The sequence below is a fragment of the Urocitellus parryii genome, chromosome 1 (genome assembly GCF_045843805.1).
Source record: "Urocitellus parryii isolate mUroPar1 chromosome 1, mUroPar1.hap1, whole genome shotgun sequence".
Taxonomy (NCBI): Eukaryota; Metazoa; Chordata; class Mammalia; order Rodentia; family Sciuridae; genus Urocitellus; species Urocitellus parryii.
Genome location: NC_135531.1, coordinates 51,560,021 through 51,588,020, shown reverse-complemented (window position 1 = coordinate 51,588,020; position 28,000 = coordinate 51,560,021). Strand labels below are relative to the sequence as shown.

At 36.1% G+C, this 28,000-nt stretch overlaps 1 protein-coding gene across 1 annotated transcript in view; it reads left to right on the top strand.

The window, feature by feature from the left end:
* The window catches only part of Adamts6 (ADAM metallopeptidase with thrombospondin type 1 motif 6), a 275,254-nt gene extending 247,575 nt beyond the window's left edge, over positions 1–27,679 (top strand). Inside the window, exons 21-24 of the mRNA XM_077795865.1 lie at positions 4,307–4,511; positions 14,638–14,814; positions 17,009–17,165; positions 27,511–27,679. Of these exons, the coding sequence (XP_077651991.1) occupies positions 4,307–4,511; positions 14,638–14,814; positions 17,009–17,165; positions 27,511–27,620 (649 nt within the window). The 3' untranslated portion in view covers positions 27,621–27,679. The remainder of the gene's footprint in view (positions 1–4,306; positions 4,512–14,637; positions 14,815–17,008; positions 17,166–27,510) is intronic.
* Positions 27,680–28,000: the final 321 nt, after the last annotated feature.

The window sequence follows — 28,000 nt, the reverse complement described above, 5'->3', positions numbered from 1 at the left end:
AGGCCGAATGTTTTCTTTGATATGAGAATGCTGACTCATAATGGCGCTGGGGGCGGCAGGGTGTAGGAGGAATAGAGGAACTTTAGATAGGGCAAAGGGGAGAGAGGGGAAGGGAGGGGGCAAAGGGGTGGGAATGATGGTGGAATGAGTTAGACATCATTACCTTAAGTACATGTATGAAGACATGAATGGTGTGAAAATATTTTGTATACAATCAGTGACTTGAAAAATTGTGCTCTATATGTGTAATATGAAATGAATTGCATTCTGCCATCATATATAACAAATTAGAATAAATAAATAATTTTTAAAAGTATTTACTATACTTACAAATGTCTATTTATATCGAAACCATTTGTAAGTGCAGTATAGGAAAATAGAGGACAGTAAGATTTGTCAATCCAATGTATTAGGAAAATGATAGGAAACTTGGAAGAACAAACAAAAAAGATATTAGTAGGGAAACAATAAAAGGGCTTATTTGGAAATCTTTGATGGGCCAGCAGAGACCTTTCTGGGAAACAGGGCTTTCATAGAGGCAACTTTTTAATGAGAAAGAGTATAGTAGTCAAGGTGGTGAATTGATTGTGAGTAAAAATAGTGGAATCTTTGATGTAGGCTTGAATAATTGGAAAAAAGGAAAGGGAGGAGTTGATATTAAAGGATATGACTGATAGGAAACTAGTATACTTCCATAAGAAAAGGAAGCAATGCCGAGTTGGAATCTAGAGAAAGGTCAAGCTCAGTTTTTTTGCCATGTTTGTGTTTTGAGAGCAAGAATATTTTTACATATGACCTCATATGAAGAATCCCTGCACTGATATTACATATTCTCTATGATATTGTGATTTTTCTATTTGTGAAAAAAGAAAGATAAAAACAACAAACCACACATTATAATAATACTGTGACCAAGAGTTAAAAAAATTGATTAATGAGATGTGGAACACACTGTACTTTGGACTCATAAGGCCCAACTAACTGGGTTAAAAACATAAAAATAGTGATAGTACAAGAGAAAATATTGTAAGTACAATAAGAGAGTTATAAGCAGAAGTGCTAAAGGAAGCCAAAGTGGCAAGAATTAATTTTTATCCAGAGGCTAGGTTTTGTTTAATGGTATTTTTATGGTATAATAGTTAACAATTATTGAGTCATTGAACCTCACCCATGGACAAGTATAATTTGTTATTTCAAGTTTAGAAAAAGATTCATCAGAGTCCTCTATAAAACTCCAAAACTTAAAACCTGGAGAGAATCACAGAAGTCATCTCAGCCAACTCCCATCATTTTATAGACCGAGGGTATTCTAAACTCTGGTGATGTTTTTCCCATTACACCAGACATCACTAATATTGTAAGTTACAAAGCAACTGTCTGATAGCCTTTTAATACATCTAATTTTGCTTGCCTCATTGATATATTCTCAATTTCCACAACTTCAGAAATGTTTATGATTACATTGATTTTTTTTAAATTTAGGAAAACCTCAATTATAGAAAGTTTAGGTCCTAGAGAGTTCTGCTTAACGTTAGTTTCACTTTCCAGTCTAATAAATAATTTATTTTTTAAACTTTGTTTTGAAAATATTTCTGAATATTTATTAGGTTTATTTCTTAGGTTTATCTTTAAACTCTGTGTCTTCTTATTTTAGTTTTCGTTCGTTTGTTTTATTTTCTTTTGCAGTGCTAGGGATCAAATCCTGGGCTTTGCTCATGCTAATGAATGTTCTACTACTGAGCTATAACAACACTAGTGTGCATTCACACACGCACACACACACTCACTCTCTCTCTCAATCCAAATATTTACTATCAGTTTTTTTCATATGTTCTACCATTCTCCTTTGAATTATAAAGCAAAAATAATATTCTTGTTTTAAGGTGGGCTCTTTCTTCAAAAATATTCTGCTTAACCAAAGTTGGGACAAAATTTTGGGATAGTGTCTCCCATATTTGTTCCTCCAAATAATATTATTGTTAATGTAGATTATAAAGGATACAGCAAACAAATCTAAAAAATTTCAGACTCTCAAATGTGAATCCCACTGACTGTTAGCCTCTATTGGATATGAGGGCATTGTGAGGATGAAGACAATTTGATCACTGGGTAATGAGGAACAGCACAGAAAGGACCAGCCTTGGGATTGTTCAGACTATGACAGAATTTCTGTGTTCATGCTTTTACCACTAAATCTAAAGGAAGACAAGGAAAATGACAGAAAACTAGGTAGAATGCCAGCAGAGGATCAAATATACAGAGAAGGAAGATGAAAGAAGCAGTACATCTTAAACTATACAGGATAATAGAGAAACTGAGACAAGCAGATGCAGTGGTATAATTGCAAGACTATATTAAATAATTAGGGTGTGATTTAATCCTTCAGAGAAACATGGGAAGGGATAATATGATGAGCAATAAAGATGCAACAGGGACTCAATAGTGACATCTGAAATTAAAGTCAGAGAGGAAATTGTGAGGGTGGTTAATACTTTTATTTTCATATATTCCAAGTTGAAGGGTAGAATGATATATCTAGGCTAAGTTTCTGAGAAGAGATGATTGGTAATAAAAGAAGGGACAAAGAGTAAAAAGGCAGAGGTGGCCCTGACCCTGTGCACCAAAGAACACTAACACTGCCTGAATCACTGTTGTTACCCCAGGCACCTGTGTTTAATTTGAAGGTCTCCATCCCTCTTACATTATGAGACCTAATGAGATCATGGCTGGAGGTGGTATGACTGAGCTTTTTGTGGCTGAGTTATACACATTTCTGTTTTATCCCCTAATCTTGGTGATGAAATCACTGTTACAAATTGAATCAGAGTTTCACTATGGCTGACATGCAAGTTATTATTCTCAGTTCACAGTTTCCTCCTTAACCAAAAATGGTACTAAGAACTTGGGATCATGTTCATCTGTAGAAAACATACATGAAAGAATATGAAAATCACTTTAAATCTCCTTTGGAAAATGACTTAACAAACAACAACAAAAAATTAATTTCAGATTTTTAAAATTCAGGATTATCATTCTTTAAATGAATTTTAGGTTGCAAATTTTTAGATTTTAACAGTTTTTTAATTGAAAAACTGGTTAGCTATGGTATTTCTGAATATTGATTTTCCTCTATAAATAATAATACAAATAATATGAAACAAATACCATTGTTATTAGTTTGCTAAATATAGTTTCAAATATAGGCTACTAGTACTGTAACTTCACTGAAATAGTACCTGCCATATACAAAACTGACATAATGCAGTGCTACTTAGAGAAATAATAAAGATTTTTTTTCATAAGCTTTATGTGTTCTATTTGGGTAGTCTCCCACTCAAGAGCATCAGCATATTCATTGATGATAGTTGCATAACTTATAACCATGTATTGAAGAAAATATCTTTTTATCTACATTCTGTATTCAACATGTTAAAATGAAATTCAGTTTAAAGGTAATTGATGGGGGTCATTGCTCTGAAATTATATATATATAAATTCATTGATGACTTTAAGGAAAGGAATGGATATACCTACAAATGTGAGATGTGTTCATTTAAGACATTTGAGGTTTTTCCTCACATTAGCCATACAAAAGCTGTTTTTTTAGGAGTAAAGGAGTTAGAACAAGGTATCTGTATGTCTTCATAGAGCTGGCTTAGGGTTTTACTTTTGCCAAAAGTGTTTTAAGGCGCCTATGTCCTCACTGTAGATACCTGGGCCTCTCTGCCCCAATAAGTACCATAAAGGCCTACTATCTTCATGAAGTTCATTTCTGGACATTAGACAACAAATCCCCAATTCCTTTAGGATGACTTGAGCATATTATCTTCAATTATGGGAGAATCAGCCTCAATGTAATACTATTAAAATTAATAACTATTTCTTGTTGGTGATATGCCAGTATGTACTAAAGCTGGCTAGTACTTATTCTCGAGACCCTATTATTAGCTTATCTTCTCCTGTTCATATTATGTCAAATAGGTAGCTTGAAATCAGCCATAGTAAGTCATTATACCACAAAAATTGGCAAATGCCCCAATTCAGAACTCCCTTTCCACATGGAGAGCCAGTTGTCAAACATTTACTAGCATGGCACTGGAAACTTTAAATATTTATCTCTAACTGACACTGAATAATCTTCATTAGGGGGCTCTTCCATTTGCCACTTGTTATTTTAACCAACATGAACTGTTAGCTTTTCTAGGAAAAGGATAGAGTCCATTCATGCAAGTGCCTTCACTCGCCTGGGAATCTCTGGATGTACTGAGGAAATGCTTTTCTGTGTTTCTTTCACTTCTTGCTGCAGGTGGTTCATTGGGGATTGGTTGGAGTGCAGCAAGACTTGTGATGGTGGGATGCGCACAAGGGCAGTGCTCTGCATCAGGAAGATCGGACCTTCAGAGGAGGAGACACTGGACTATAGTGGTTGTTTAACACACCGGCCTATCGAAAAAGAGCCCTGCAACAACCAGTCATGTCCACCTCAGTGGGTGGCTTTGGACTGGTCCGAAGTAAGGAAATCTGAGGCTGTATGTTTTCAGATGTCTTAACTATCAATACCAAAGCATTTAATATTAAGGACACCTGAGCATGTGAGCGCCTTAGAACTTAACAAGTAAGAACTGCATGACAGTGAATTCGGCCATGTTTTATTTTATTGCTGCTTATCAGGAAGTAGGGGGTTTTTGAGTCAGGGAAGTAAATGAGAAATTATGCGTCAATCTGATTGAAAAAAAAGTCTACAGTAAATCTGAAATAACATTGTAGTGGGTACAAATATGATTTTTTTTCTTTTCTTACTATACAAGCAGCATCACAAACTCAGAATTAGGACTATGTTATTAAAAACTGAAGTTCAAAAGGACAGTTGGAATTTTTCTTACCCCATCTAGCCCTAGTGGCACATGACTATAATCCCAGTTGCTCTGGATGTTGGGACAGAAGGATCAGAAGTTCAAGGCCAGCCTGGGTAACTTGGTGAGACCCTGTCTTAAGAAAAGAAATAAAAAGGGCTGGGGATAGAACTCAGTGGTAGATCACCCCTGGGTTCAATGCCCAGTACCAAAAATCAAATAAATAAAATAAAATTTTCTTATCCCAAATTTTTGAAGACCTAGAGTGACCTTTTCTAGGATCTCAGTTGGAAGACACAAAGTTTTAAAAATCTGTTTTTCAAGTAATGTAACAGCCTAATCACATAATTTTTAGATATGAGCCTTTATCAATTTATTATAATTTGTGATATATCTGTATGTTTTAATTGTTTCTATTTGCATCTGGAAAAGAGACGTGGAGCTGAGGGATATACCAAAAAGTCAAGTTCAGAATTTATCATTATCTTATATATATGATTAGTATATAAGATAGGACTAAGATGCTTTAGGGGCATGAATTTGTACAAAATAATCTAATATAATCCATAGGAACTTGGAAAAGTGATCTTGTGGAAAACAAAAAAAATAGGTATATAATTTTTGTTCCCTCAGTATGCACAATACATGTACATACACACACTTACAGCATTTTCCACATTTCACAAAGAAAAGCTGAATCTTCTGTAGCAGTGGTTAGTGTTAAAAAGAATGAGTACCTGGCTAGAGATAATTCTTTCAAATTAGCAAAACAGGATGCATTACAGACTCTATTCTAATATATCCTGCTGGAAATATTGTGGAACTTACTTTGGGTATTTCCTGTAGACCTCATGAGTTTGTCAAAAACAAATGAAAAAGTCAAACTGTTATTTAGGAACCTGTGGATGTAACTATTCCCCCTGTGAACCTTACTGCTTGGGTGGCCTTATTTTGCTAGAGAAACAGGCCAGAAGAACTATGTTTAAGATGGTACATGGAAGCAATGTTTCTGACCATTCATGATTATCCATGGACTCTGGCAGGAACTGGGAGTGTTCTCCTAAGTTTCCTGGCCATACTCCAGCTTTAGTAATTACATTCTACCTACTTTTTATTTGAAGTTTCAATCAAATATATAGTCATTGGTATTATCCAGTCCATGGTAGTAGAAAACAGTATAGACTTCTTTTCCCTAATAGTAGGTGCATTAACTTCTAAATTCATCTGAAAGATGAAATTCAATGATTAAAAAATAGATATTCTGCAGGATTAGATATTTATTAGTGCCCAGGATACTTATATAAATATTAATTAATAATGATGATAATTTATTATGGGAAAATCACAGTGGGAGACTTTATATTACAATTTGGCTGCAAGAGGAGCATTACAAGTTCAGAGCCAGCTTCAACAACAGCAAGGCACTAAGCAACTCAGTGAGACCCTATTTCCAAATAAAATACAAAATAGGGCTGGGGATGTGGCTTAGTGGTTGAGTGCCCCTGAATTTAATCCTCAGTACCAAAAATACTAAAACAAAACAAAAACTAAATAACTGGGTACAGAGTCTTAGAGTTTCAAGTCAAGTTGGTAAGTATGATTGTGTTTACTGGGATAGGCACTATGGAAAATATGAAAGAATCTTGTTAAAAAAGAAAATATTCATGAAGCAACTAGACATTAATATGACAGTGTTTAATAAACAGTGGGTTGTGATATATAAATGTATAACTCATAGAAATTCAGGGCTAAGCAGATAAAGGTGGCCTGGAAAAGTATCCTAGTTTTTTCAGTTGATGGGAGTTGCACTGAGTATTGAGAATAAAATCTGAAGAGAATAGGGAAGCTGGAGAAGGTATTCCTGATAAGAGAATCAACTAAACAGAAACAAAAACATTTTAAGATAAAAGCAGGGTGGGGAAAAAGTTTGTTTTAAAGATTAAGTAATAAAGTAGTACTAAGTAATAGACTTGAAAGCAAAACTCTATGCCAAATCATCCTTCATAAGCAGAAATTAGAAGAAAATTTTGCCAACCACTAAATTACCAAAACTTCCTTATATCCAGACTTATTTCACATTGGTCTCCTGACCTACATTTCTCAGTATCATTGTGTTGGTTTTTTTTTAAATAAATCCTGTGTCTTTCTTTTTTTAATATCTTTATTTTATTTTTATGTGGTGTTGAGGATCGAACCCAGCACCCCACACATGCCAGGCGAGCGCGCTACCGCTTGAGCCACATCCCCAGCCCTATCATTGTGTTTTTAAAATTTTTTATAGTTGTATATGGACAGAATGCCTTTATTTTATTTGTTTATTTTTATGTGGTATTGAGAATTGAACCCAGTGCCTCACATGTGCAAGGCAAGTGATCTGCCACTGAAATACAGCTCCAGCTCCTCATTGTATTTTTGTTTTAAAATAAAACCACCAAAGTAGAATCACCTTAAGAAATAGCTAATATATATTACCAGTATGCTTCCATTTCAAATACCATTTTAAGGTTTTCTATTGAATTCAATTTCACATAGACTATTTACCCCACTTTTAAAATTCTCATTCTAATCTATCCAATATTTGCAGTGACTTGCTCAAATGGTTCTTATAGGCAGGCATTTCTGAGAGCTGCCTGAAGAAATACATGTAAGCTGAGGATACATTCAATCATAGTTCTGCTATCTTTAAAATAGCTGAGTCAAAGACTTAAGCAAAACAAGATGGGCTGGGGAGGTGGAGTGTACATGTTGTGACCACTACCTCAGATAAATCTTTACTAGTTGCTATTGTTTCTCTACAGATGACCCAGGAAACTATGATGGTATAAGCATAGCTTCAGAAATGCTGCCAGTACTGTCTAGTTGAACATCAGCTTTACCACCTTCATCATCCTTTTGTTCAATAGGAAAGATGGGTTTTGCCTCATGTGATCTCTCCTGTTTATATTGCAAAGGGTGGGTTTCTTTCTTGGGCTTCCGTTTTGTTACTTTATCAGGAAGCCCATCTCTTCCCTAGATGGGTTAAAAAATAAATTGGAATAAAGAACAGTAATTGAAATAAATGTCTGAGTAACTAGGTAGAAGAAAGTGAGAACAAGAGCCTGTTCTTCCCAGAGAAGTAGAACACCTTCCCCTAATGACAGCAGGAGTCTGTGCAGAGGAGCAGGCAGTGTTCAGTCTTTCACTTAACATTTTACAAATATTTTACACAATTTTATTTTGACACACCCATGAAAACTTCCCTCTTCTTTCTGCTCCCTCCTCATTTTAAACCATCAGCCCTTTGAGCTTTGTTAATCAGAGGGTGAGGTTCACTTGGTGAAAATATGTTGTAGTAAGAGGAATTTACCTTTTGACCCTTTACTTTTTTTTGCTGGCTACTCTAATACAGTATAAAATTTCCATTGTTGTAAAGCCAGCAACCATTTTCCCCAACATTTAAGCCCACCCAGTGCTTACCGCAACAGGGGGGAAAAAAAGCCAAATTTGAGTGCAGAGATATGGCTCATCAGCAGCTTTTTGTGAAAATAATGAAGTCACAGCTTTCTCATTTTCTCCAATCTGTCCTCAATCTTGGGACCACCCTTGCTATGTTGGACTTTAAATGGTTTTCTTCCTTTGCCATCACTTGACAAGTAGCTCTTGAAAGCATTGCTTCTACTGTGGATGGGCTCCAGCAGTTCTAATCCATTCTTCTGATGTATCAGAGTAGGTTCTTTGACTACTGCAGAGTACCTTTGGAAAGAGTCTATTTCTTGTACTTCTTTTGGACAAGTGAATAACGGACATCATATTCAGCTGACTTTGTAGGTAGCATTACACTGAGGTAGCATTATGTAAGGATTCGGGGGTAGTGGTGGATCTACCTACAACCTACCTACACACTTGTTTGAGAAAAAAACAATTGTAATATCATCATGCCTACACTTAGGTTCTCCACTGGTCCTGTAATTAAGTAAATGAAACCCCTCCTGCAAGAACGCAGTCTAACCCCAAAATTTTTCTCTAGTAATTTGTTCTAGTACATTTTTTTCTATAAAATATGCTCTTGCATATTTTTAATTGAAGAATATTAAATAAAAGCATGAATGTGTCTCCTAAGAACCACCTCCTATATCCTGCTACAATGAAAAGATAAAATAGATGGTCTGGTCAGATTTTAAATAATTGTGAGATTTTAATTTTTGAATAAAAGAAGAAAGAAAATGTTATTTACCTGCAAGAAGGAGAAACAAATACTTTTATTAAAGAATTACGTATCTACTAAAATATTATCTTCTACTCTACTCCACTAAATGGTCTATCCTGAGAGATTTTTATAACTATTCTTTAACTTAAAAATGAATTTTGGGTGTGGGGGTTGTGGCTCAGAGATAGAGTGGTTGCCTGGCACATGTGAGGTGCTGGGTTTCTTCCTCTGCACCACATAAAAACAAATAAGTAAATAAATAAAGATATTGTGTCCAACTACAGCTAAAAAATACTTTTAAAAAATGAATTTTTATTACTGAACTACATATTTAACTTTTAATGATTACTAGTGGATTTATTGCATACTCAAAAGAATGTGCAAAAACATACACTTTGTATGGGTATAGACAAGTGATTACTTCTGTAGAATATTCTGAAGCATTCACACGTAGGCAAATGCCTGTTAATCACATATGTAACCATCACTATATCATGCTTTTCTAGAATTTCTTAATTTTTAAGGTAGCTTAATAAACTGAGATTGTTAGATGGAAACCACATTTTCTCTTTATCAGCAGGATAAAGAGAGGCGATAGTGAAATTTAGGCTAAAGAAAGAAGAGAGTAGAAGTAAAAATAAAAACAAACTAAGGATATTTCCTCTTGACTGTTTCTGGTATTAGCTCAAAGGATTTGCTGGATCAAGTTCTACTGAGAATGAACCTATTCTAAATAACATTCCTGTACCTTTACTGTGTTTTAGAAACAATTTTTAAACACTTAGTTTTATAATCACCCTTAAGAAGTCCAATATTTGCAAAGACCAGAGTTGAGAGTCTGGCTATAGACATGTAATATTTGTGACTATATCTATAAGGCTCAGGCCTGATGTATTCATTAAGTAAGAATGTGACAAAAATGTATAGTAGTCTCCCCTTTATCCACAGAGACCTCCACTGAATGCCTAAAACTGTGGATAGTATTTCCTATGATAGAGTTTAATTTATAAAGTAGGCACAATAAGAAATTCACAACAGTAACTAACAATGAAATAAACAATGTAATATAAAATATGTATGGGCTGGGAGTGAGTGTAGCTCAGTAGTAGAGTGATTGACTAGTGTGTGAGGCTTGTTGGACTCCCAGTACTAAAAACAAGGTAATTATATGAATGTCGTCTCTCTCAAAGTATGGTTTTTGTTTTTGAGAGCACATATTTTATGTTCATCCTCAGATACAATGCCTTTTTCATCTTAACTAAGAACTTTGTCACACACTGTGGCCAAGTTTTATAATTTGAAGTGCAACAGCAAAACTTGCACAAATTTATTTTTCTTCACAGTTTTACAGATTCTGAACTCTAAATTTTTCTTGGATGTTAGGCCCTATGCTATGTACTTCATATATATTATCTAATTTAATCTTCATGATTAACTATCACTTTATATTTCAAATAATGAAGACATGCACTCAGAAGGTGCACTCAGAAGATTCATTCTTACTGTAAATTGTAGCAAGCTCAGTATATGATATTTTTTTCTTTCCTTATATTTAAAGTATTCATCTTTTCAATTAAAGAAAGCACTTCACTACTGCCCTTTGGCATTTTCAAATTGCCTGTAACACTACTCTTGCACTTTGGGGCCATTCAGAAAAATAAAAGTTACTTGAACAGAAGCACTTACGTTATGGTGACAATCAATATGAAAACCAAGGTGGCTACTAAGCAGGGATGGAGTATAGCATATACAGTGTGGATACACTGAACAAAGAAATGATTCATGTTCCTGGCAGAACTGCACAAAATATCATCACAATACTCAAAATGATGTGCAATTTAAAACTTATAAATTGTTTATTTCTGGAATTTTCCATTTAATATTTTTACATATGAAACCACAGAAAGCAAAACTGCAGATAAAGGGGAAATTACTGCAGTTTTCAGCCATTCACTATTTTGAGAATGCAGTTGATTATTTCTCTACTTTTGCTGCTATAGGATGTGAATAGCCTTGGCTTATTCATTCAATTTTTGGATATAATTTTGTACTCTTGCCCGAGTAAAATATATCATTATATGATTAGCTTTACACATAACTGCACATTGTCCTACAGATGGTTTGTGTCTTTTGACATTTGTCTTTGGAGCTTTATTCTATTAGGAAATTGCCATCTGGATTTATCCATATTTCTCAGTGCTTCAGTTTTCTAACCTTTAACATAGGCATGATAATAGTACTTACTTCCTGAGGTTTCTGTGAGGATTAACTAGACCATTACCTGAAAAGGGCTTAATAAATATTAGTGCTACTTTCTCTTCTTATTATTAGTCTTATTTGTTTGGTTTTTGGTTTTGGTTTTCTGGGGACTTCTCAAACAAAGATGAATGAATTGCCTGTCTGCATTGTCTGCCCCCCTTAATTGTAAACAGAACTTGGTATATGCTCATAGGAAAGACTGCTAGGTATTATTACATTCTTAAAACAATAGCAGAAGATTCTTGCTACCAGAAAAAAATTAGAGTAAGCAAAAGACATATGTCTCAGCCTTCAATATGCATACATATAATTTTCAGATGTGGAGGGGGCAGGGAGAGTGGCACAAGTGCAGTTTTCAATGCATATTCCCAAGTTAGAAACTAATTACAGCCTCAAAGTTTAAAAAAAAGACTGAGTCTCTATACATTCTTTGTGTTTTTTGCCAGTCTCCTTAAGGAATGAAGGGTCTTTCTATCTATTTATACTTCACCTTGATTTATTGTTGTTTATTTATTTATTTTTAGTTTTAGTTGGACACAATACCTATATTTTATTTATTTATTTTTATGTGGTGCTGAGGATCAAAACCAGTGCCTCACACTAGCTAGGTGAGCGCTCTACCACTGAGCCACAACCCTAGCCCTTCAATTTAATTTTCATATAAATGAACTAATATGTGTTATGTGTTCTCGTGAATTTATTTCTGCCAGTACTAGGAGCAGCTTGTGCATACAATAATAACAGAAGAATGAATAATATATAGGCCCTAAGAAAAAAGTCAGAAGGCCTAGGAGTTAGTTCTAGCTCTACATTTGTAATCTATTGATTCCTTCATTATATTACTTGTTTAATGAAGTATTAGACAGTATTTTGTAAGCTGTGAAGCTCTGATGGCATATAAGGTAGTAGAGTTATTATTTCCAATGATTATTTTATACATTAATAAAGTAGCAGAAATCTTCTAAGGCTTTGGCTTGGATGATGGAGGAAATGTGGCATAAAGTAAAGAGGACTAGATATGAATGGGGCAAACTGAAGACTTGGATAGGGGCTTTATTCACTCCATAGAAATTATTGCATGTCTTCATTACTTGAAATATAAAGTGATAGTTAATAATGAAGATTAAATTAGACAATATATATGAAGTACATAGCATAGGGCCTAACATCCACAAAAAACTTAGAGTAAGAAATAGCATTAGAATAATTTTGCCACTTACTATCTGTTCAAATTTCTATCAGTCAATTACTCTTAAGTTTGTTTCCTTATCTGACAAATATAATCGTAATTACCATCTCATAGTTTTGTAAGTATCACTCAGCACAACACTTGGTACATACAGTGTTTATTAAAGGATAGGGGCTGTTAGTAGTAGTAGCAGCTGTCATAGCAGCTATAGCAGCAACAGTATTAGCTTTGTCCCTGGCCCTGGTTTAATACTAGTGAAGACTGCAGATATCAATAGAAGGCATTGAATAATTTTTAGAATCAAAAGACAGTATTATCAGAGTTGTGCTTTAGAAAGGTCCCTCTGATATTCAGAAAGTGAATTGGAGTGAGGCAAGAGCAAGAAATAGAAGAACTATTTGAAAGTGGTTGCAAATTTTCATGTGGGAAATTAATATTTGTAGTAAGATTAGTGGCAGTGGAGATCAAGGAAATCAGCAGATGTGAGAGATTTAGGATGGGTCAATAAAACTTCATGACTGATTATATGAATAGTGTGAGACTGTAGCAGCCTGTGAGCATGTTGATTTTGCTGTGAAAAGCAATAACAGGGATCAGGAATTTCTCTCTTGAGAAATTTCCCTAACTATCACTTCTTCTGGAGCTATACGTTAGAAATAACTGTATGTTATCCTCCTTCAAAAAGTATCCTAGCAGGGGCTGGGGATGTAGTTCAGTGGAAGAGCTCTTGCCTAGCATGCACAAGGCCCTGAGTTCAATACCCATTACAAAAAAAAAATTTTTTTAAAACCTTAATGATTTTTTTTCTTTTTCTGTGTTAAGGAAATGCATTCTCTTACTGCATTCATTGTGGTAAAAAGATTGTATAGGATCCTTAATTTTCACCTGAGAAACATGAATATTTTCCCCCTTTCTATGATACATAGAAAGGTTCAAAGATTACCACTAATAAAACTGCTCCAAAGTGTGTACAGTGTTCACTAAGACATTAAAACTAATGTCTAAAACTATCATCTCTCCAGATAAAGGACATTGTTTCTTTATTGGGTGCTTACTGAAAGCCCTCAGCCAGATCCTAGGGTCAGGTGTGTGAGTGTGTGTATAAAGATAAAACAGAAGTGCAGTAATTTTTCAGGAGCTTATAGTATGGTAGAGATATGAAGACATGTAAATAAATAATTATGAAACAGGCCAGTGGTGATGAGGTACACAAGAATGCTCTACATCTACTGTTACAGTACTTAACATTAGCCTTGTGTTCATGTGTCCCTCTCCCAACTATGACTCTGACCTCCTTAAAGGTAGAGACTGTCTCATACATTTTTATCTCCTCCCCATTTTTTATAGTTCATATAGGAGATTAGGAAATGCATTTTGAAGGAAACATACATAGCCAGTGCTTCCAAGTATTGACTGAGAGGAAATACAGATTTAAGAAAGCATCCAGACATGTGGCAGTGAAAGCTGGATGACTTCAGCCACCACATTAAATAGGTGGTCCACAGAAGCACCTGGAGTAAGGCAAATAATAGGATGTATGCCAGAGAGAAGCATCCTTTCCTCAATATGGAAAACAAACAAACCCAATTCTAAAGAACAGTCTAATATGCTATGTTTGTAACAGATGAACAGGGAAATTCCAAAGATTTTCTGTGCAATAAACCTTCACCTGTGACCTGTATTCTTAGCAGTCACACAATAACTATAGTTGATCTACAGCAGCCCCAACTAGCTTCACAGAGACAAGTCTTGTGGTCTATTAATAACATAAAAATTCTTTTTAGAAGACTACACCCAGCAAATAGGAAACCAAGAACTCTACATTCCAAAAATTAACAGAATCTTATCTCAGCTCAATGAGGCTGGGGATAGGGAGGAATGGAGAAAATAACCTATCACTAAGCAAAGAAGAAAATAAGTTAGCCAAGAAAAGCAAACATTGGATTTATCTCTTAAAGACCTTAGGGAAAAACTAAAAAAGTACTTTTGCTTAAACAGCTTTTAAGGAATTTCATTTCTGAGAGATTTTTGCCTAGAATCAGTGGGTATACATATTGTAAAATATACACATTTACTTTAAGAAAGACTTTCCTTAAATTCTCCTGTCTTTATAATCTATTGCTATTCATTAATATTTATTTTATTTCTAGTGTACTCCAAAATGTGGTCCAGGATTCAAGCATCGGATTGTTCTGTGTAAGAGCAGTGACCTTTCTAAAACATTCCCAGCTGCACAATGTCCAGAGGAAAGCAAACCTCCTGTCCGCATCCGCTGCAGTTTGGGCCGCTGCCCTCCTCCTCGCTGGGTGACAGGAGACTGGGGCCAGGTAAGGCAGTTGGAGTATGGGCTCCTGCTGAAGCAGCACCTTGAGACACAAACCCAAGATCCTTATTTTAGTCATTAAAAACACTTGAGAGATGAGTAGCAACACAGTAATCTAAGTATGAGCCAGGTGCAGTGATACATGCCAATAATCCCAGTGACCCAAAGCATCAAGTTGAACATGAGAAATACATCCAATTGTATCTGTCAATTAACTTTGTTTAATTAAAAAATACCAAGTTGGTATATTTGGATAGAATGAAAATTAAGTATTGTTCTTCTAAATATCAGAGAGAAAATTTATTGTTACATTAAAACATGATATCATAGAAAGTAAATTTCTTAGCCAGTCAATTCCTTTATCCTATGGTATCATAATTGGCCTTATAGCTAGTTATCTTCTAGTATCTGAGACTCAAATAAATCATAATAGCATAAATCTACATCAGTATGCTTTTGTTTGTGCTCTGAGTCTGCCCTCAGTTACTAAAAATAGCATTTTAGGACTGTGGATATAGCTCAGTGGTAGAGCGCTTGCCTAGCATGTGTAAAACCCTGAGTTTGATCCCAGTTTCACAGAAGTAGTTATGAAAATTCTTCTCCAAATTCCACATTACTGGAGCACAGCAGTACCTATACACTTTTTAATTTCAATTGAGAAAAGGTAAAGACTTTTAGTACCCATTAAGGTAATTAATGATACTTATTCTGTGCTCAGCCCTAAGGGAAGAAACATGATTATAAAACTTTGCATCTCTGTAGAGATATTTGGTTTAATTTACGAAATGCTCAGATGGAATGTATCTGATAAGTTTAAACATTATATGCAATTTAGTGTTAAAATATGTTTCACTGTAGGTACATGAAAGCTTCATAATACCTAATTGGTATTAAATAATCTATGTAGACATGTACTCATGATTTTTATTTTAAATCAGGTAGGCATTTCCTTCTTTACGTATTTTTTATTGTAATGCATGGTTGTACATAGGACACTTGAAAGTTTTCTCTGCTCTACTGATCTTCCTTGGATTATCAAGAGATTTCCCCTTCATCTTTCTTTTATTTTTCCTTCACTAGCTTCCACATATGAGAGAAAATATGACCGTTTACTTTCTGAATTTGGCTTGTTTCACTTAACAGTATGTTCTCAAGTTCCATCCATTTTCCTACACATGACATAATTTCATTCTTCTTTATGACTGAATAAAACTCTGTAGTACATATTTATCACTTTTAATCATCCATTCATCCATTGATAGACACCTAGACTGGTTCCATAGTTTGGCTATTGTGAATTGTGCTTCTATAAGCATGCATGTGCATGTATCTCTACAGTATAATGATTTTAATTCTTTAGGATCAATGCCAAGAGTGGTATAGATGAATCAAATGGTGGTTCCATGCCTAGTCTTTTGAGGAACTTCCATACTGATTTCCTTAGTGATTGTGTTGATTTACAATCCCACCAACAGTGTACAAAGAAAAAAAAAAGAGTTATTTTTTCTCCACATCCTCTCCAGCATTTATTGTTGATGATATTCTTTCCTTCCTTCCTTCCTTCCTTCCTTCCTTCCTTCCTTCCTTCCTTCCTTCTTTCTTTCTTTCTTTCTTTCTTTCTTTCTTTCTTTCTTTCTTTCTTTCTTTCTTTCTTTCATACCAGAGATTTAACTCAGGAGCACTTTACCACTGAACCACATCCCCAGCCCCCCCCTTTTTTTGTATTTTATTTAGAGACAGGGTCTAAATAAAGGTTGAGGCCCTAAGCAACTGAGGCTGGCTTTGAACTTATGATCCTCCTGTCTCAGCCTCCCAAGCTTCTGGGATTGATGGTATTCTTGATGGCTGCCATTCTAACTGGAGTAAGATGAAATATCAGTGTGATATATATATAAAAGGATTGAACCCAGTGCCTCATACTTGTGAGGTAAGCACTCCACAACTGAGCTACAGCCCCAGCCCTCAGTTTTATCACAAGTAGTAACTCTCAGAAGATCATTGTCAGGATTATATAATATATTCTCTCTCTCTCTCTCTCTCTCTCTCTCTCTCTCTCTCTCTCTCTCTCTCACACACACACACACACACACACACACACACACACACGTGTGGTTTTGATATTTGAAATAGAGTCTTTTATACCTCCTGAAATTTGTTGAAATCAATATTTTTTTGTTTCTCTGTGTCTTTGAATTTAGTGTTCTGCTCAGTGTGGCCTTGGACAGCAAATGCGAACTGTGCAGTGTCTCTCCTATACTGGACAGGCATCTAGTGACTGTTCAGAAACTGTTCGGCCTCCATCAATGCAGCAGTGTGAAAGCAAATGTGACAGTACTCCCATCTCTAATACTGAAGGTAAATTCCCATAGAAAGGGGTCTGGGATCTTTAAGAACTCACCTCGATTGTTCCCAGGGGTTGAAGAGCCCCATAAACCCATAGTTAGGGGATAGTATATAGAGAGTATCTGTGGAAGCTGTATATGCAGTAGATTATAATCAGGAAATGTAAGTTTTTTCCTGGCTGCTTCACAACTATTTGACCTTGTTAAGTCATTTAACTTCTCTAGTGCTCAGTTTACCTATCTATAAAATGAAAGATTAGAGTAGATAATATCTAAGGTATGTACAACAAACAGTCTATGTTTGATATATCCCAGAATTCTATAGATGTTAATGAGTCATTTTTAAAAGTGAAAACTTTGGTTTCTTTTTGGATATGACAGTGAATCTTTATCAGCATGAAGATTCATTTCATGCTTGTTACTAGTTTTTTTATGTATAATGAAAGCATATATTTGCTAATTTTCTCAGCGTATAAACATGAAAAAAATGTTTACAATAGAGGATAAAGGTCTTTGAGCGCTGAAATTTTTCTTTCTTTTCTTATATATTGGAATTTCCCTTTATAAATGGCAGGTACCAGCCAAACTCCTTAATTTTCTTATCTTTTTTTTAAATAAAATTTTCTTTATTCACTTAGAAACTAATTCAAAATTTCTTGAATGCTGCTATATATAAAGCACTGTCAGAAATTATCAGGAATGTGAAGTCAAATGTGGCACAGTCAAAAAATTTTAGACTGCCTCCTCATATAAAAAGAGAGGCATGAAGTCTCTGCCTCCTCATATAAAAGAGAGAGAGAGAGAAAGAGAGAATATTATCTTATATAATCCTGACAATGATCTTCTGAGAGTTACTACTCATGAGAAAACTGAGGCACAGAGAAGGATAGTGACTTGCCCATATTACAAAAGACAGGATTTGAACCCAGATTTGGCATAGTCCAAGGGCCTGTTAGTCTCACTACAGTTATATTCTATCTCTGTTTACTCTTTAAAATAGGATAGTTTGAGCTGAGATGTAGTTCAGTAATAGAGTGCTTGCCTACCATGTGCAAGACTCTGGGTTTGGATACTTTGACATGAAAATATTTTCTGGTTTTAAAGTAGACCGAATTCTGGCATGGACATCAGCCTAATTCAATAGATTAAGCCTTAGCGATTGCTGAAAACCATGGCTTTTGACATACCTACAGAAATATATAAGTTGAAGATATATTTATAATTTCACTTTAGGCAGTTTTAGTAATTTGTCCAAAAGATTCTCTATTGTGAGTAATTATAAACTTTCTAACTAAAGATACAATACTGTTTTCAGAGTGGGCAGAATATCATTTGCAACTACACTTATTTCTGCCATGAAGAAATTCTCTTAAAATTGGTAGGTGTTAATCTGAAGTTTCTTAGATTCTTTGGAGAAACACCAAGTGGTCACTTCATCTGTCGGGCTAAATCATTTTTTATTAACATTAATCTGAAGTAAGCAGTTAAGACAATATTTTCAGACTTCTCAGTAAAGGAGGAAATTTTTAGGAAATTATTAATCCTGCAAAGTATGACTAATGCTAGAACTGTTATTACCTAAAGTGTTGACTCATTTAAAAGAAAGAGGATCCATCTCTTTCATAAAATTAGATTTAGGGTAAAAATAATATTTCTGTCATGACTTGTTTTGTGTTCTTTTTAACTTCGCAAAAGCATATGTGGAATGCTGTTAAATACATAAAACTATTTCTTCATTTAATCAGCAGCTAATTATTGAATGTTTTCTGTGGCCAGACTCTGCTATTCCTTATGGAAAATTTAAATACATTTGTAAATGTATAGTCATTAAGGGCAAATGTTTAAGTTAAAAAAATGTTTAATTTTTTAAAAAATTTTAAAAAAATAAATTTTGGTGATAAATTTTGGTGGTAGAGCATTTGCCCAGTGTACATATCCCTGACTCTGGGTTCTATCTCTAATACTGCAAACAAACACACACACACACACAAAAAAAACAAAAAAAAACAAAAAACATTTTAATGGAAGTCAGAATGTGTTATGTGAAACAGTTTTCACAAGTGCTAAAGGATACTCAAATGGAGGACCATGACTTTAACCTTTTGTACCAAGATAAGCTTCATAGACTAAGGGGTCTGTGGGCCAGCTGTAACATGTAGTTGGAGAAACCCATGGCATACCCCAGGAAAAGTGGATAAAACATTTGAGCTGAATCCCAAGTTGTAATCCACTGAGAAATGGAATTGGCAGATACCATGGATCTCAAAAGAGCAGAGGCTCTTGCATGAAAATAATGTAGGAGTGGTCTGGTATGGTTTGTGGGGATCAGATCAGAGAGAGAAGAAATGCCTCTTAATAAGAGAAAGTTGGAGAAAACATCTTCTAGTGGAGGATGGTGCATGAGAGTGGGAAAGGACCCTTCACCCAGCCAAGTCAGGTTCCTAGGGTGCTCAGTGGGAGGCTGGTAAATGGCCAATTTAGCTCCACCTCAAGATGGTGCTGTAAGATCTAGGGGAGATGGCTTGGGATCCAAAATACAATCTTTCAGTGGGTTTCTGTGGATCAAATGAGCCACAGATTGAATTGTGAGAATTGATTGAACTACCAAGGTTTAGATAATGCCCCCCCCCATGCTCATTATTTTTATGAAAATAACTTTAAAAATTCAAATATATAGCCAAGTTGAAAGAATTTTACAATGAACACTCACCATCTAGGTTTGAATATTAACATTTCACTAAACTTACTTTATCACAGGTATATTCATCTCTCAAGGTGATAGTTTTTAAGTAATATGCTCCATTTGCCCAATCACTGGTTAATTTACTTAGCAAACATACTTACTGTGTGCCAGGCCCTGAAATTTTTGAAAGGAATACAACAAACAATGTCTCAGTCCTAGGGAGTATAGCTTAGTAGGGGTGGGAATGTTCAGACAAATAATTATAACAGTATGAGCAGTATTTTTAATAGAGGTAGAGAGAAGCTCCCCTGAGTGAATGCACGGAGGAGGGTGTATTCAACAGGAGGATCACTGAGAAGAGGAGTTGAGCTGGGCACTGGAAGGTACAAAGGTACAAAACAGTTCACCAAGGAGCCTCTGGGATGAGGGGAATTCCTGAGGACAAGCATGTGCAGATGTTTAAAATAATAAAATACATGGAGAGAGATTGCAGAAAGGGAAAGAAGTTAAGACAACCAAATATAGTAGAGAGAATCAGCAGTAGGGCATCTAGAAATTAAAATAGTGAGAGACAAATAGTAGGAGGAAGAAGGGAGACACAGGTCACTGTGTTCAACATCTGTTTTAGTGTTTTGTTTCTGCAAGCTTTTGGTGAAAGGTTAGAGCATTATAGGCACGATCTTGACAGACTGCCACTGAGGAGGGTAACATTACACTGCTGCTCAGAGTGAATTGTAGACACACTGGGTATCACTGTATTTGAAATGCTAAGAATAATCTTTTTTAAAAAGTACTTAGAGCAGCTGGGACTAGCCTACTCAAGCTCATCTGAAATTCTCCAAAATGCCATTTTATTCATTGTTCATGCAGTTTCAAGTTTCCTTGTAGTTTATATGGTGAGTCTTTTCAGCTTCTCAATAGCACAAGGCACTCTGTCATCTAGTATTTATTGCTGCCAGGTCATGATTCACGGTGTGCCATGAGCTGGTAACCAACCCAGGAAAGGTGTGGTTTCTGTACATTGGTTTACCAGCCTGAGATGTCTAACAGTGATGGGTCTTGATCTCCCTCAAGTAAACATCTCCGGGAAAGCCTAGACAACTCACAAATCTCCTAACAAGATCCCTGAACAAAATAGCTACTGAATTTAGATTTTTATGTGGAAGCTGATGTATTAAAATCAGTGGAAGGAATGGTAAAGTTCACTTGGAAGACTTTGATTTCGAGGAGGTGAGGAAGGCCAGTTTATTTTTTTGCCACTTCAAAGCACTCATAATCCACTTAGCATTTAGGTTCACATTCCTGGCTGTCTGACTTGGAGGGAACCTGGATCTGGGCTGGGATTATACCACCCAGAATGTGGGTGGCATCCAGGGAATAAGACTGTTTTTTAGAAAACTAAGAAAGTGAAGGTAGAAGGAATGGTTTAATCTGTGGTAACATGAAATCAGAATAAAATTCAATAGTTATTGTTACCTTTCTTCAAGGACAAAAAGAAGTAGGTGGCCTGCTCCCATTGTAATGAATATGTCCCAGGAGAGATTTGTTATGTCCTCCTTTTCTAGTCTGAATATATAAAATGTCAAGGACTGAAGTATATTTTATCGGGAGGAGCACACTGAGTACACATCTCCTAGCCCAACTCCCACACAGTGCGAGCACATCTTCTACCTTCTCATTTCTCACCAGGCTCTATATTACCAAGGGTAGTTTGTAAAATACATGGCTGTTTGCACTTTTTTTAATCCAAAAGATGGACCTTATATGTTTAACTCACAACTCCACCTACTAAGTTCTTCTGGATCTCATACATGTTTACAGGCACAGAGTATATGCATTCTACAAAGAGAGATGCTGAATGGTCCAACATGGTCATGGAGGAATCTGTCTCTGGGTATCCCAACTCACTCGAATGATACAATTAGGCAAGCTTTGCAGTGTTTGATGAAATAAATGTAAGATCATTCCATTTTAGGAGTTGATCTTGTATTCCTTGGACCAAATCAAGCCTTCAAAATCACAATGAATCTGAATCTAATTGCATCCTAAATTCTTAAGCCTCTGTTTAGCGAGTCTTTTAGGTTAGTGTTTTGAAAGATTAATGTAAATCACATGGGGAGAAGCTCATTGGAACATCAGTGATAAGTAGACTCATGGGTTGCCTGTGCAACAGGTTGTCTAATTTTATCATTCAACTCTACCCATACCCAGATCACCAACAAAAACCTCTCCAGCATGTGTGCCAAGTTACTTAAGATTATAATAATGAATCTAGTTCACATTGCAGAGCAGAGGGGTTAGCTTTAAATCCTTGATGTGTTCCCAAGTTTCTCTAAGAGAGAATTTGGGAATACTCCATAAATTGCCATTTAACATTCTCACCAGAATTCTCTGGCCTTGGATAAAGTGGTACTTTTTTCAGGGGTGGGGTGGAGTGTAAAAAGAGAAGAGACTGGTTAGCTCTACAAAATGTTTCCAGAAACCCACAATGAGGACCTCTCATTCTTCCAACATCCTAAAGACAAAATAGGTAGAAAGAGTGTCATTATCATTCTCCTCCCAGGAGAGTACTTAGCTGGTACATGATGATAGTAGAAGAGAAAAGCAGATTCCTTCATCTTAGAATCTGTGACTCTGCAGGCCCAGATTCTACTATTTAAAAAGCAATAGAGGACTGGGGTTGTAGTGAATGTGCAGCTCTTGCCCAGCATGTGTGAAGCCCTAGGTTGAATCCCTCACAACTACAGAGGATACTACCAGTTTTAAAGTTTTTTAAAAATTCTTAAATTAAAAAATATTCCTAATGTATTTTCTAACATTATCTGTTTGCAGATTATGTACTTGGGAATAGAGAAACTTTAAATTTTAAGATCTTTTAAGTATTAGAAATCAATGCCAACTGAATATCATTAAAACAGAACATTTCTGTTGTTTTAATGTCAATAGAAAAATGTGATTTAATTTATGTACAACTTTTTCAGAATGATTTTTTTTCATAAAAGTAGGTTGTATTGTGTATTGGCTCAAGAGAATAAGAAAAAGATTATTTCATAATTTTAATGAGTTTGGAGATAAGGCAGATGAATGAATTAATCCAGGCCCCACGGCTGCATCAGCAACCTGTCAGTGAGTTGTCCCAACAAATTCATACTTCCTAGCTAAGCTAAAAGTGGCCATAGGTTGATTGTACCAATATAATTTAAACCTGGTAAACTGGACACTTTGCCATACACCTATAATCCCAGTGATTTTGGAGGCTGAGGCAGGAGAATGGCAAGTTGGAGGCCAGCTTCACCAACTCAGAGAGACCCTGTCTCAAAATAAATAATCAAAAGGGGGAGAACATAGCTCAGTTCATTCCCCAGAATTATAATAATGATGATGATGATATGATAATAATAATAATAATAATAATAATAATAATAATAACTTAAGTCTGGGACTAATATTTTGAAGATAACATTCAGTTTTCTGTAATAATGGGATTTTTTAAATATCGAAAGTCGGGTTTTTTTTTACTCAAATTTTACAAAATTTGAAGAGAAAGATATAGTGAAGAAGAATAGGAAGAGCTAATTCAGATTCTAAATGATTGTAACCTAGAAAGCTTTTTAAAAAAACATTTCTTCCCCTTCTCTAAGGAGACAGAGCAAACTCTCAAAAAACAAAAGACTGAGGAAGCCCCAGACATCGACTCACCAATGGTGTCAGTCAAGGGTCTATAGTCATTGTCAGTCAAGGGTCTGTGGTCATAGACACAGAGACATTTTGCACTTGTATGTTAAGAATGCTGCCAAAATAAGAGTGGCTTGGCAATTAAACAAATCTGAATTCTTATCCCATGTCTTAAACTGTTCTCAGCTGTGTGACACAGCTTGAGTTTCATAACCTTGAGCTTAAGTTTTGCTGTCTATGTAAATCTGACATTTTATATACTTAAAAGGATTAAATATAAAACTACATAAAATTGCTTGATAAATTCTAAGTTTTAGTGCTGTTTTTACCAAATCAAGCTCTTGTGACATTGAAAGACTGAGAGAATCAAACACCAGTCATGGCTAACTAGATTTCCATCAAACTAAAGTTTTGTAATGAACTCATTTTTCTAGTCAGGACTATTCCTAGAAGGCAAAACCAAGAAGGAGGAACTGAGTCTTCAACACAGCCCTTCTTGGGAGTCCCCGCACCCACCAAGGCTGAATGTCTTCATACAGCACAGGTGTCTCCACATTAATGTGTCATCAGGGCTCTTTGTCTGAGTCTTGGCAGAAACCTGGCTCTTCCCCAGGTCTTCACTCCTGCCCCTGTGAGGATTTACCTGCTCCCTGTTTAATAGCTTTCTGTTAATTTGCTTCTGTGTATGCCTTCCTGGGAGCCTGTATTCATTTGGACAGGGATCATAGAGAAATAATACATGAGTGCTGTTTTCAGCAGCAGGCGTTCTGGCGTTGGGAGTGAACTGAGCACTCCCTCTGAGCCAGGTGGCATGGCATGTGCTTTTTATTGTGTTCATTACCTGGTACAAGCCTTACAGCACCCTTGAGCAGGCCTTATCGAGATCTTCATTTTAGAGATTGGATATCTGAGATTAAGAGTGGTGAAATAATTGGGTGAAGAACAAACATTATAAAAGGGCAGTGCTGGAATCCATCCCTGGGCCCACCTGTCAGTAGACCTCTTGGCTCTCACTGCTGTGTTGTGCTGCTGCCAAAGGCTGATCAGGAGATGCACGTAAGCAGCCCCTGGCTTCCTGAGCTTGATCCTGCAGCCAGGACCCAAATGCCTTCCTGCTTCCAAACAAATTATTTGGGAACTAATTTAATCCATTAAGTCCCATTTTCCAATGTAGAGTTGGGGAGTTCAGAGAGGGACACCCTGGCCTAGCCCCAGCCCACTCCATGCTAGATAGCACCTGGTTTAAAGGACTATGCTCTGGGCTTCTTCTGCACACAGAGTAGCCTAACTTCCAGCACCCACCTATGGAAGAAATAATCTACTGTTTATATTTGTAATAGACTGAATGAGTGGGTGGATGTGTAGGTAGAGGGAAAAGCAATTTACAAATATCCTATTGGGCCTGAGGTTGTGGCTCAGTGGTAGGATGCTTACTTAGCATGTGTGAGGCACTGAGTTCAATCCTCAGCACCACATATAAATAAATAAGTAAAATAAAGATATTATGTTCATTTACAACTAAACAATTTTAAAAAAAAAAACAAATATTCTATTGTGAATTTGCTTGTATTTTACTTAACCCAGAATTTTCCTGATGCAGCAACTCTTCCAAAAATGGAGTTTTGAATGTCCCAGTCAAGTTGTAACCCAGGAAATACTCCTTTTTGTTTTGTTTTTAAACTGAACTGTGTTTTAGAGCAGACAGAATTTTCTCAGAAGTGAAGTAGATATTACATTCTCACTGAGTTTAGAGTGTAGCTCCTTGCTTTTTCCCCTTCATCAGCCAAGAAGAGACACTAATGACTAATAGTGATAGTAGGAGCAACTCAGTACCTAACTAGTACTTCCCTCACACCAGCCATGGCTCTGGTGGATGTAGGTAAGGATATTTATGTCACTGCACATGTTATAGTGAGTACTCATGTCGTTCCTCTGGTATAGATGAGAAAACTTAGGCACAGAGTGGTTAAGTGATTTCCTCAGAGTCATAAAGTTTGTAAACGGTAAAGCTAGGATTAAATCCAGGCAGTTTGGCTTCTCATTTTATTTCCTTGTACTATTAAAACAACCAGTCCTCTTCTATCTGTTTATCAACTAAATCATTTTTATATTTTGGCAAAGAAGGTCAAAGCTAAAGTTTATTTTGTATGTTAAGCAGCAATCCCTGCTTCAAAATGGGAGAGGGGCTGCCCCAGTAGGACTATGGTTTGGATTTCAAGATGAGTGACTTGTGTCAACAGGAATACACTCAGCTTTTCTTAAATTTTAGTAATTATCTTACCTTAACAATGTGTTACTCCTGAAAACAGTGAAAAATAAAATTTTCCATACAAAAATATTAGTTTAAACTTTTTTGGTCGCTTTTTTCTGGTCATCACTAGTTAGAGAAGAAAATAAAAACAAACAAAAAAATATCAAGTGACTTCCATATTAAAACATGTGGAAGTCTTTTCACCTCATATTCACAAATGATTCACCAAATATCATGAGATTTCTTCCCCCCACCTCTTAAGTGCAAAGTTTAAACAAGTTGTTTATGCCCCCTTCTACTTTCTTTCAGCCAAAAGTTAAATTTACTGAGAATCCTAGTATGAAAAGTTTCTGTTCAAATTTCTAAATATTATTCTCTTTGTAAACCAAATCTTGAGTATAAGGGAATTTGTTGGTGGCAGAGCTTATGTTTTTAGAGGATTTGGGGGTTCCAGTTTTGAATTTTAATGCTTTCACTGAAAGAGGGTTTAAAGTGAGAGCAGTAAAATTATTTCCTTAGTTTTCTTTAATAAGAATTGGAAATGGTCCAATTTCTTTGCATTTTATTTCTCATGTTGATCATGTGACTCTCATGTACTAGATATTAGATCTCTTAGAATTTTTAGTGGATTTCTGGAGTAGGAACAACAACAAGAAGAACCAACAGAACGGTTCTGTTGCCCTGAACTTCACCTAGTGCCCTATCTGAGCTCTAATAACCTTAAGCACTTTTACCCAGGACATTTCAGTATAACCACCTGGAAAAAATGAGAGTGGAACTTTGGTTCTGGGTGGCATATGAAAATTTAATTACTAGATTGACAAAGCACTTTAAAATCCCCAGGTAAAAGTGACCAGAATACTGGAGGAGAATATCATATTGGCAGCGATGGGGTCATATTGGTGGTAGGGGTCAGGAGGCAGCTGCTGATAATCAAAGGCCTGTGTCCCTTTCTCTGCACTGGCCCCCTAGTTCCTTCTCTGCAACCAGCCTCGAGGGGAGATAGGGAAAGAATCATTTATTCACCTTCTGGCTGCAAGAACTACAGACTGCAACTGTGGCAATTCTAGCACTGAGGCGAAAACACACATAGGAAAAAAGGAGGCCATGTCTCACTTCCAAATTAAAAAAAGACATTTCTCCATGTTTCCATAACCCGCAGACTGCTGCCATTTGAGGCCAACCTCTCAAAGCTTTCCTCTTTGTCTAGTGTAGTTGCTGAATCTAGGCCACTGTCAGCAATCCTTTTCATTCACTGAAGTCCGTCCCCATGCCCCACAGATGCAGAGATTCTTTTGAGACATGTGTACTTTGGTATCAAACAATGCAACTCATGTTTGATTTTGGATAACCTTGCACTGTTGAATAAAATAACCCTTGAGAAAGAAGCAATAAAAGCACTGTAAGAAAAATGACTCATGTTTCCAAGCTGTCTAAAGTGATCACTTATCCCAACAAATGGTAATTCTTTCAAGACACAGTGGGCATGCACCATACTTATAAAAGTCTGGAAGAAAAGCCTTGCAAACATTTTTTTTTCAAATTGTGTTAAAATATATCAAAAGAATGTTCCTGGTAGGCTGTACCAGACAGAGTACACTTAAAAACAAAAACAAAAGCCACATGGATGTGGAAGCCATGGTGGATTGGCCCAGAGGGGTCCTTGCTGAACATTCAGGCGCATCGGCTTGTTTATGTACTTGTTTATGTGCCTCTAATTGTTTTCCATTTTCTGCCCCCATTCGTTAGAGTGCAAAGATGTGAACAAAGTGGCTTATTGCCCACTGGTGCTGAAGTTCAAGTTCTGCAGTCGAGCATACTTCAGACAGATGTGTTGTAAGACTTGCCAAGGACACTGACCCATGGAAAGCCAGAGAGAGAGAGAGAGCCTTGTCATTTCATCTTGGAAATGCATCCATCAAAGAGAGCCACCCAGAGGAAGAGGATTGATATCCTTGCAAAAGCATTACCCTGTGGAAAACGTAACCACTGGTCAGCCCTAGCTGACAGGATTTCAATATTATTTTAACTTCTGTGAAGTGGGATTTATTGATCCAAAGTGCTGGACACGGTGTTAGGAGGGAATGCCAGATTGGAGAGATCCAAACAACACAGGGAGACTTGCTTACTGTGGAACGTTTGTGTTCTTTCGAGTAAATCCAATAGCCTGTTTACCTCCTTGGACCATTAAGATAATTTTTATTATGGACTTAGCAATGACACTGAATCCATTTGTATT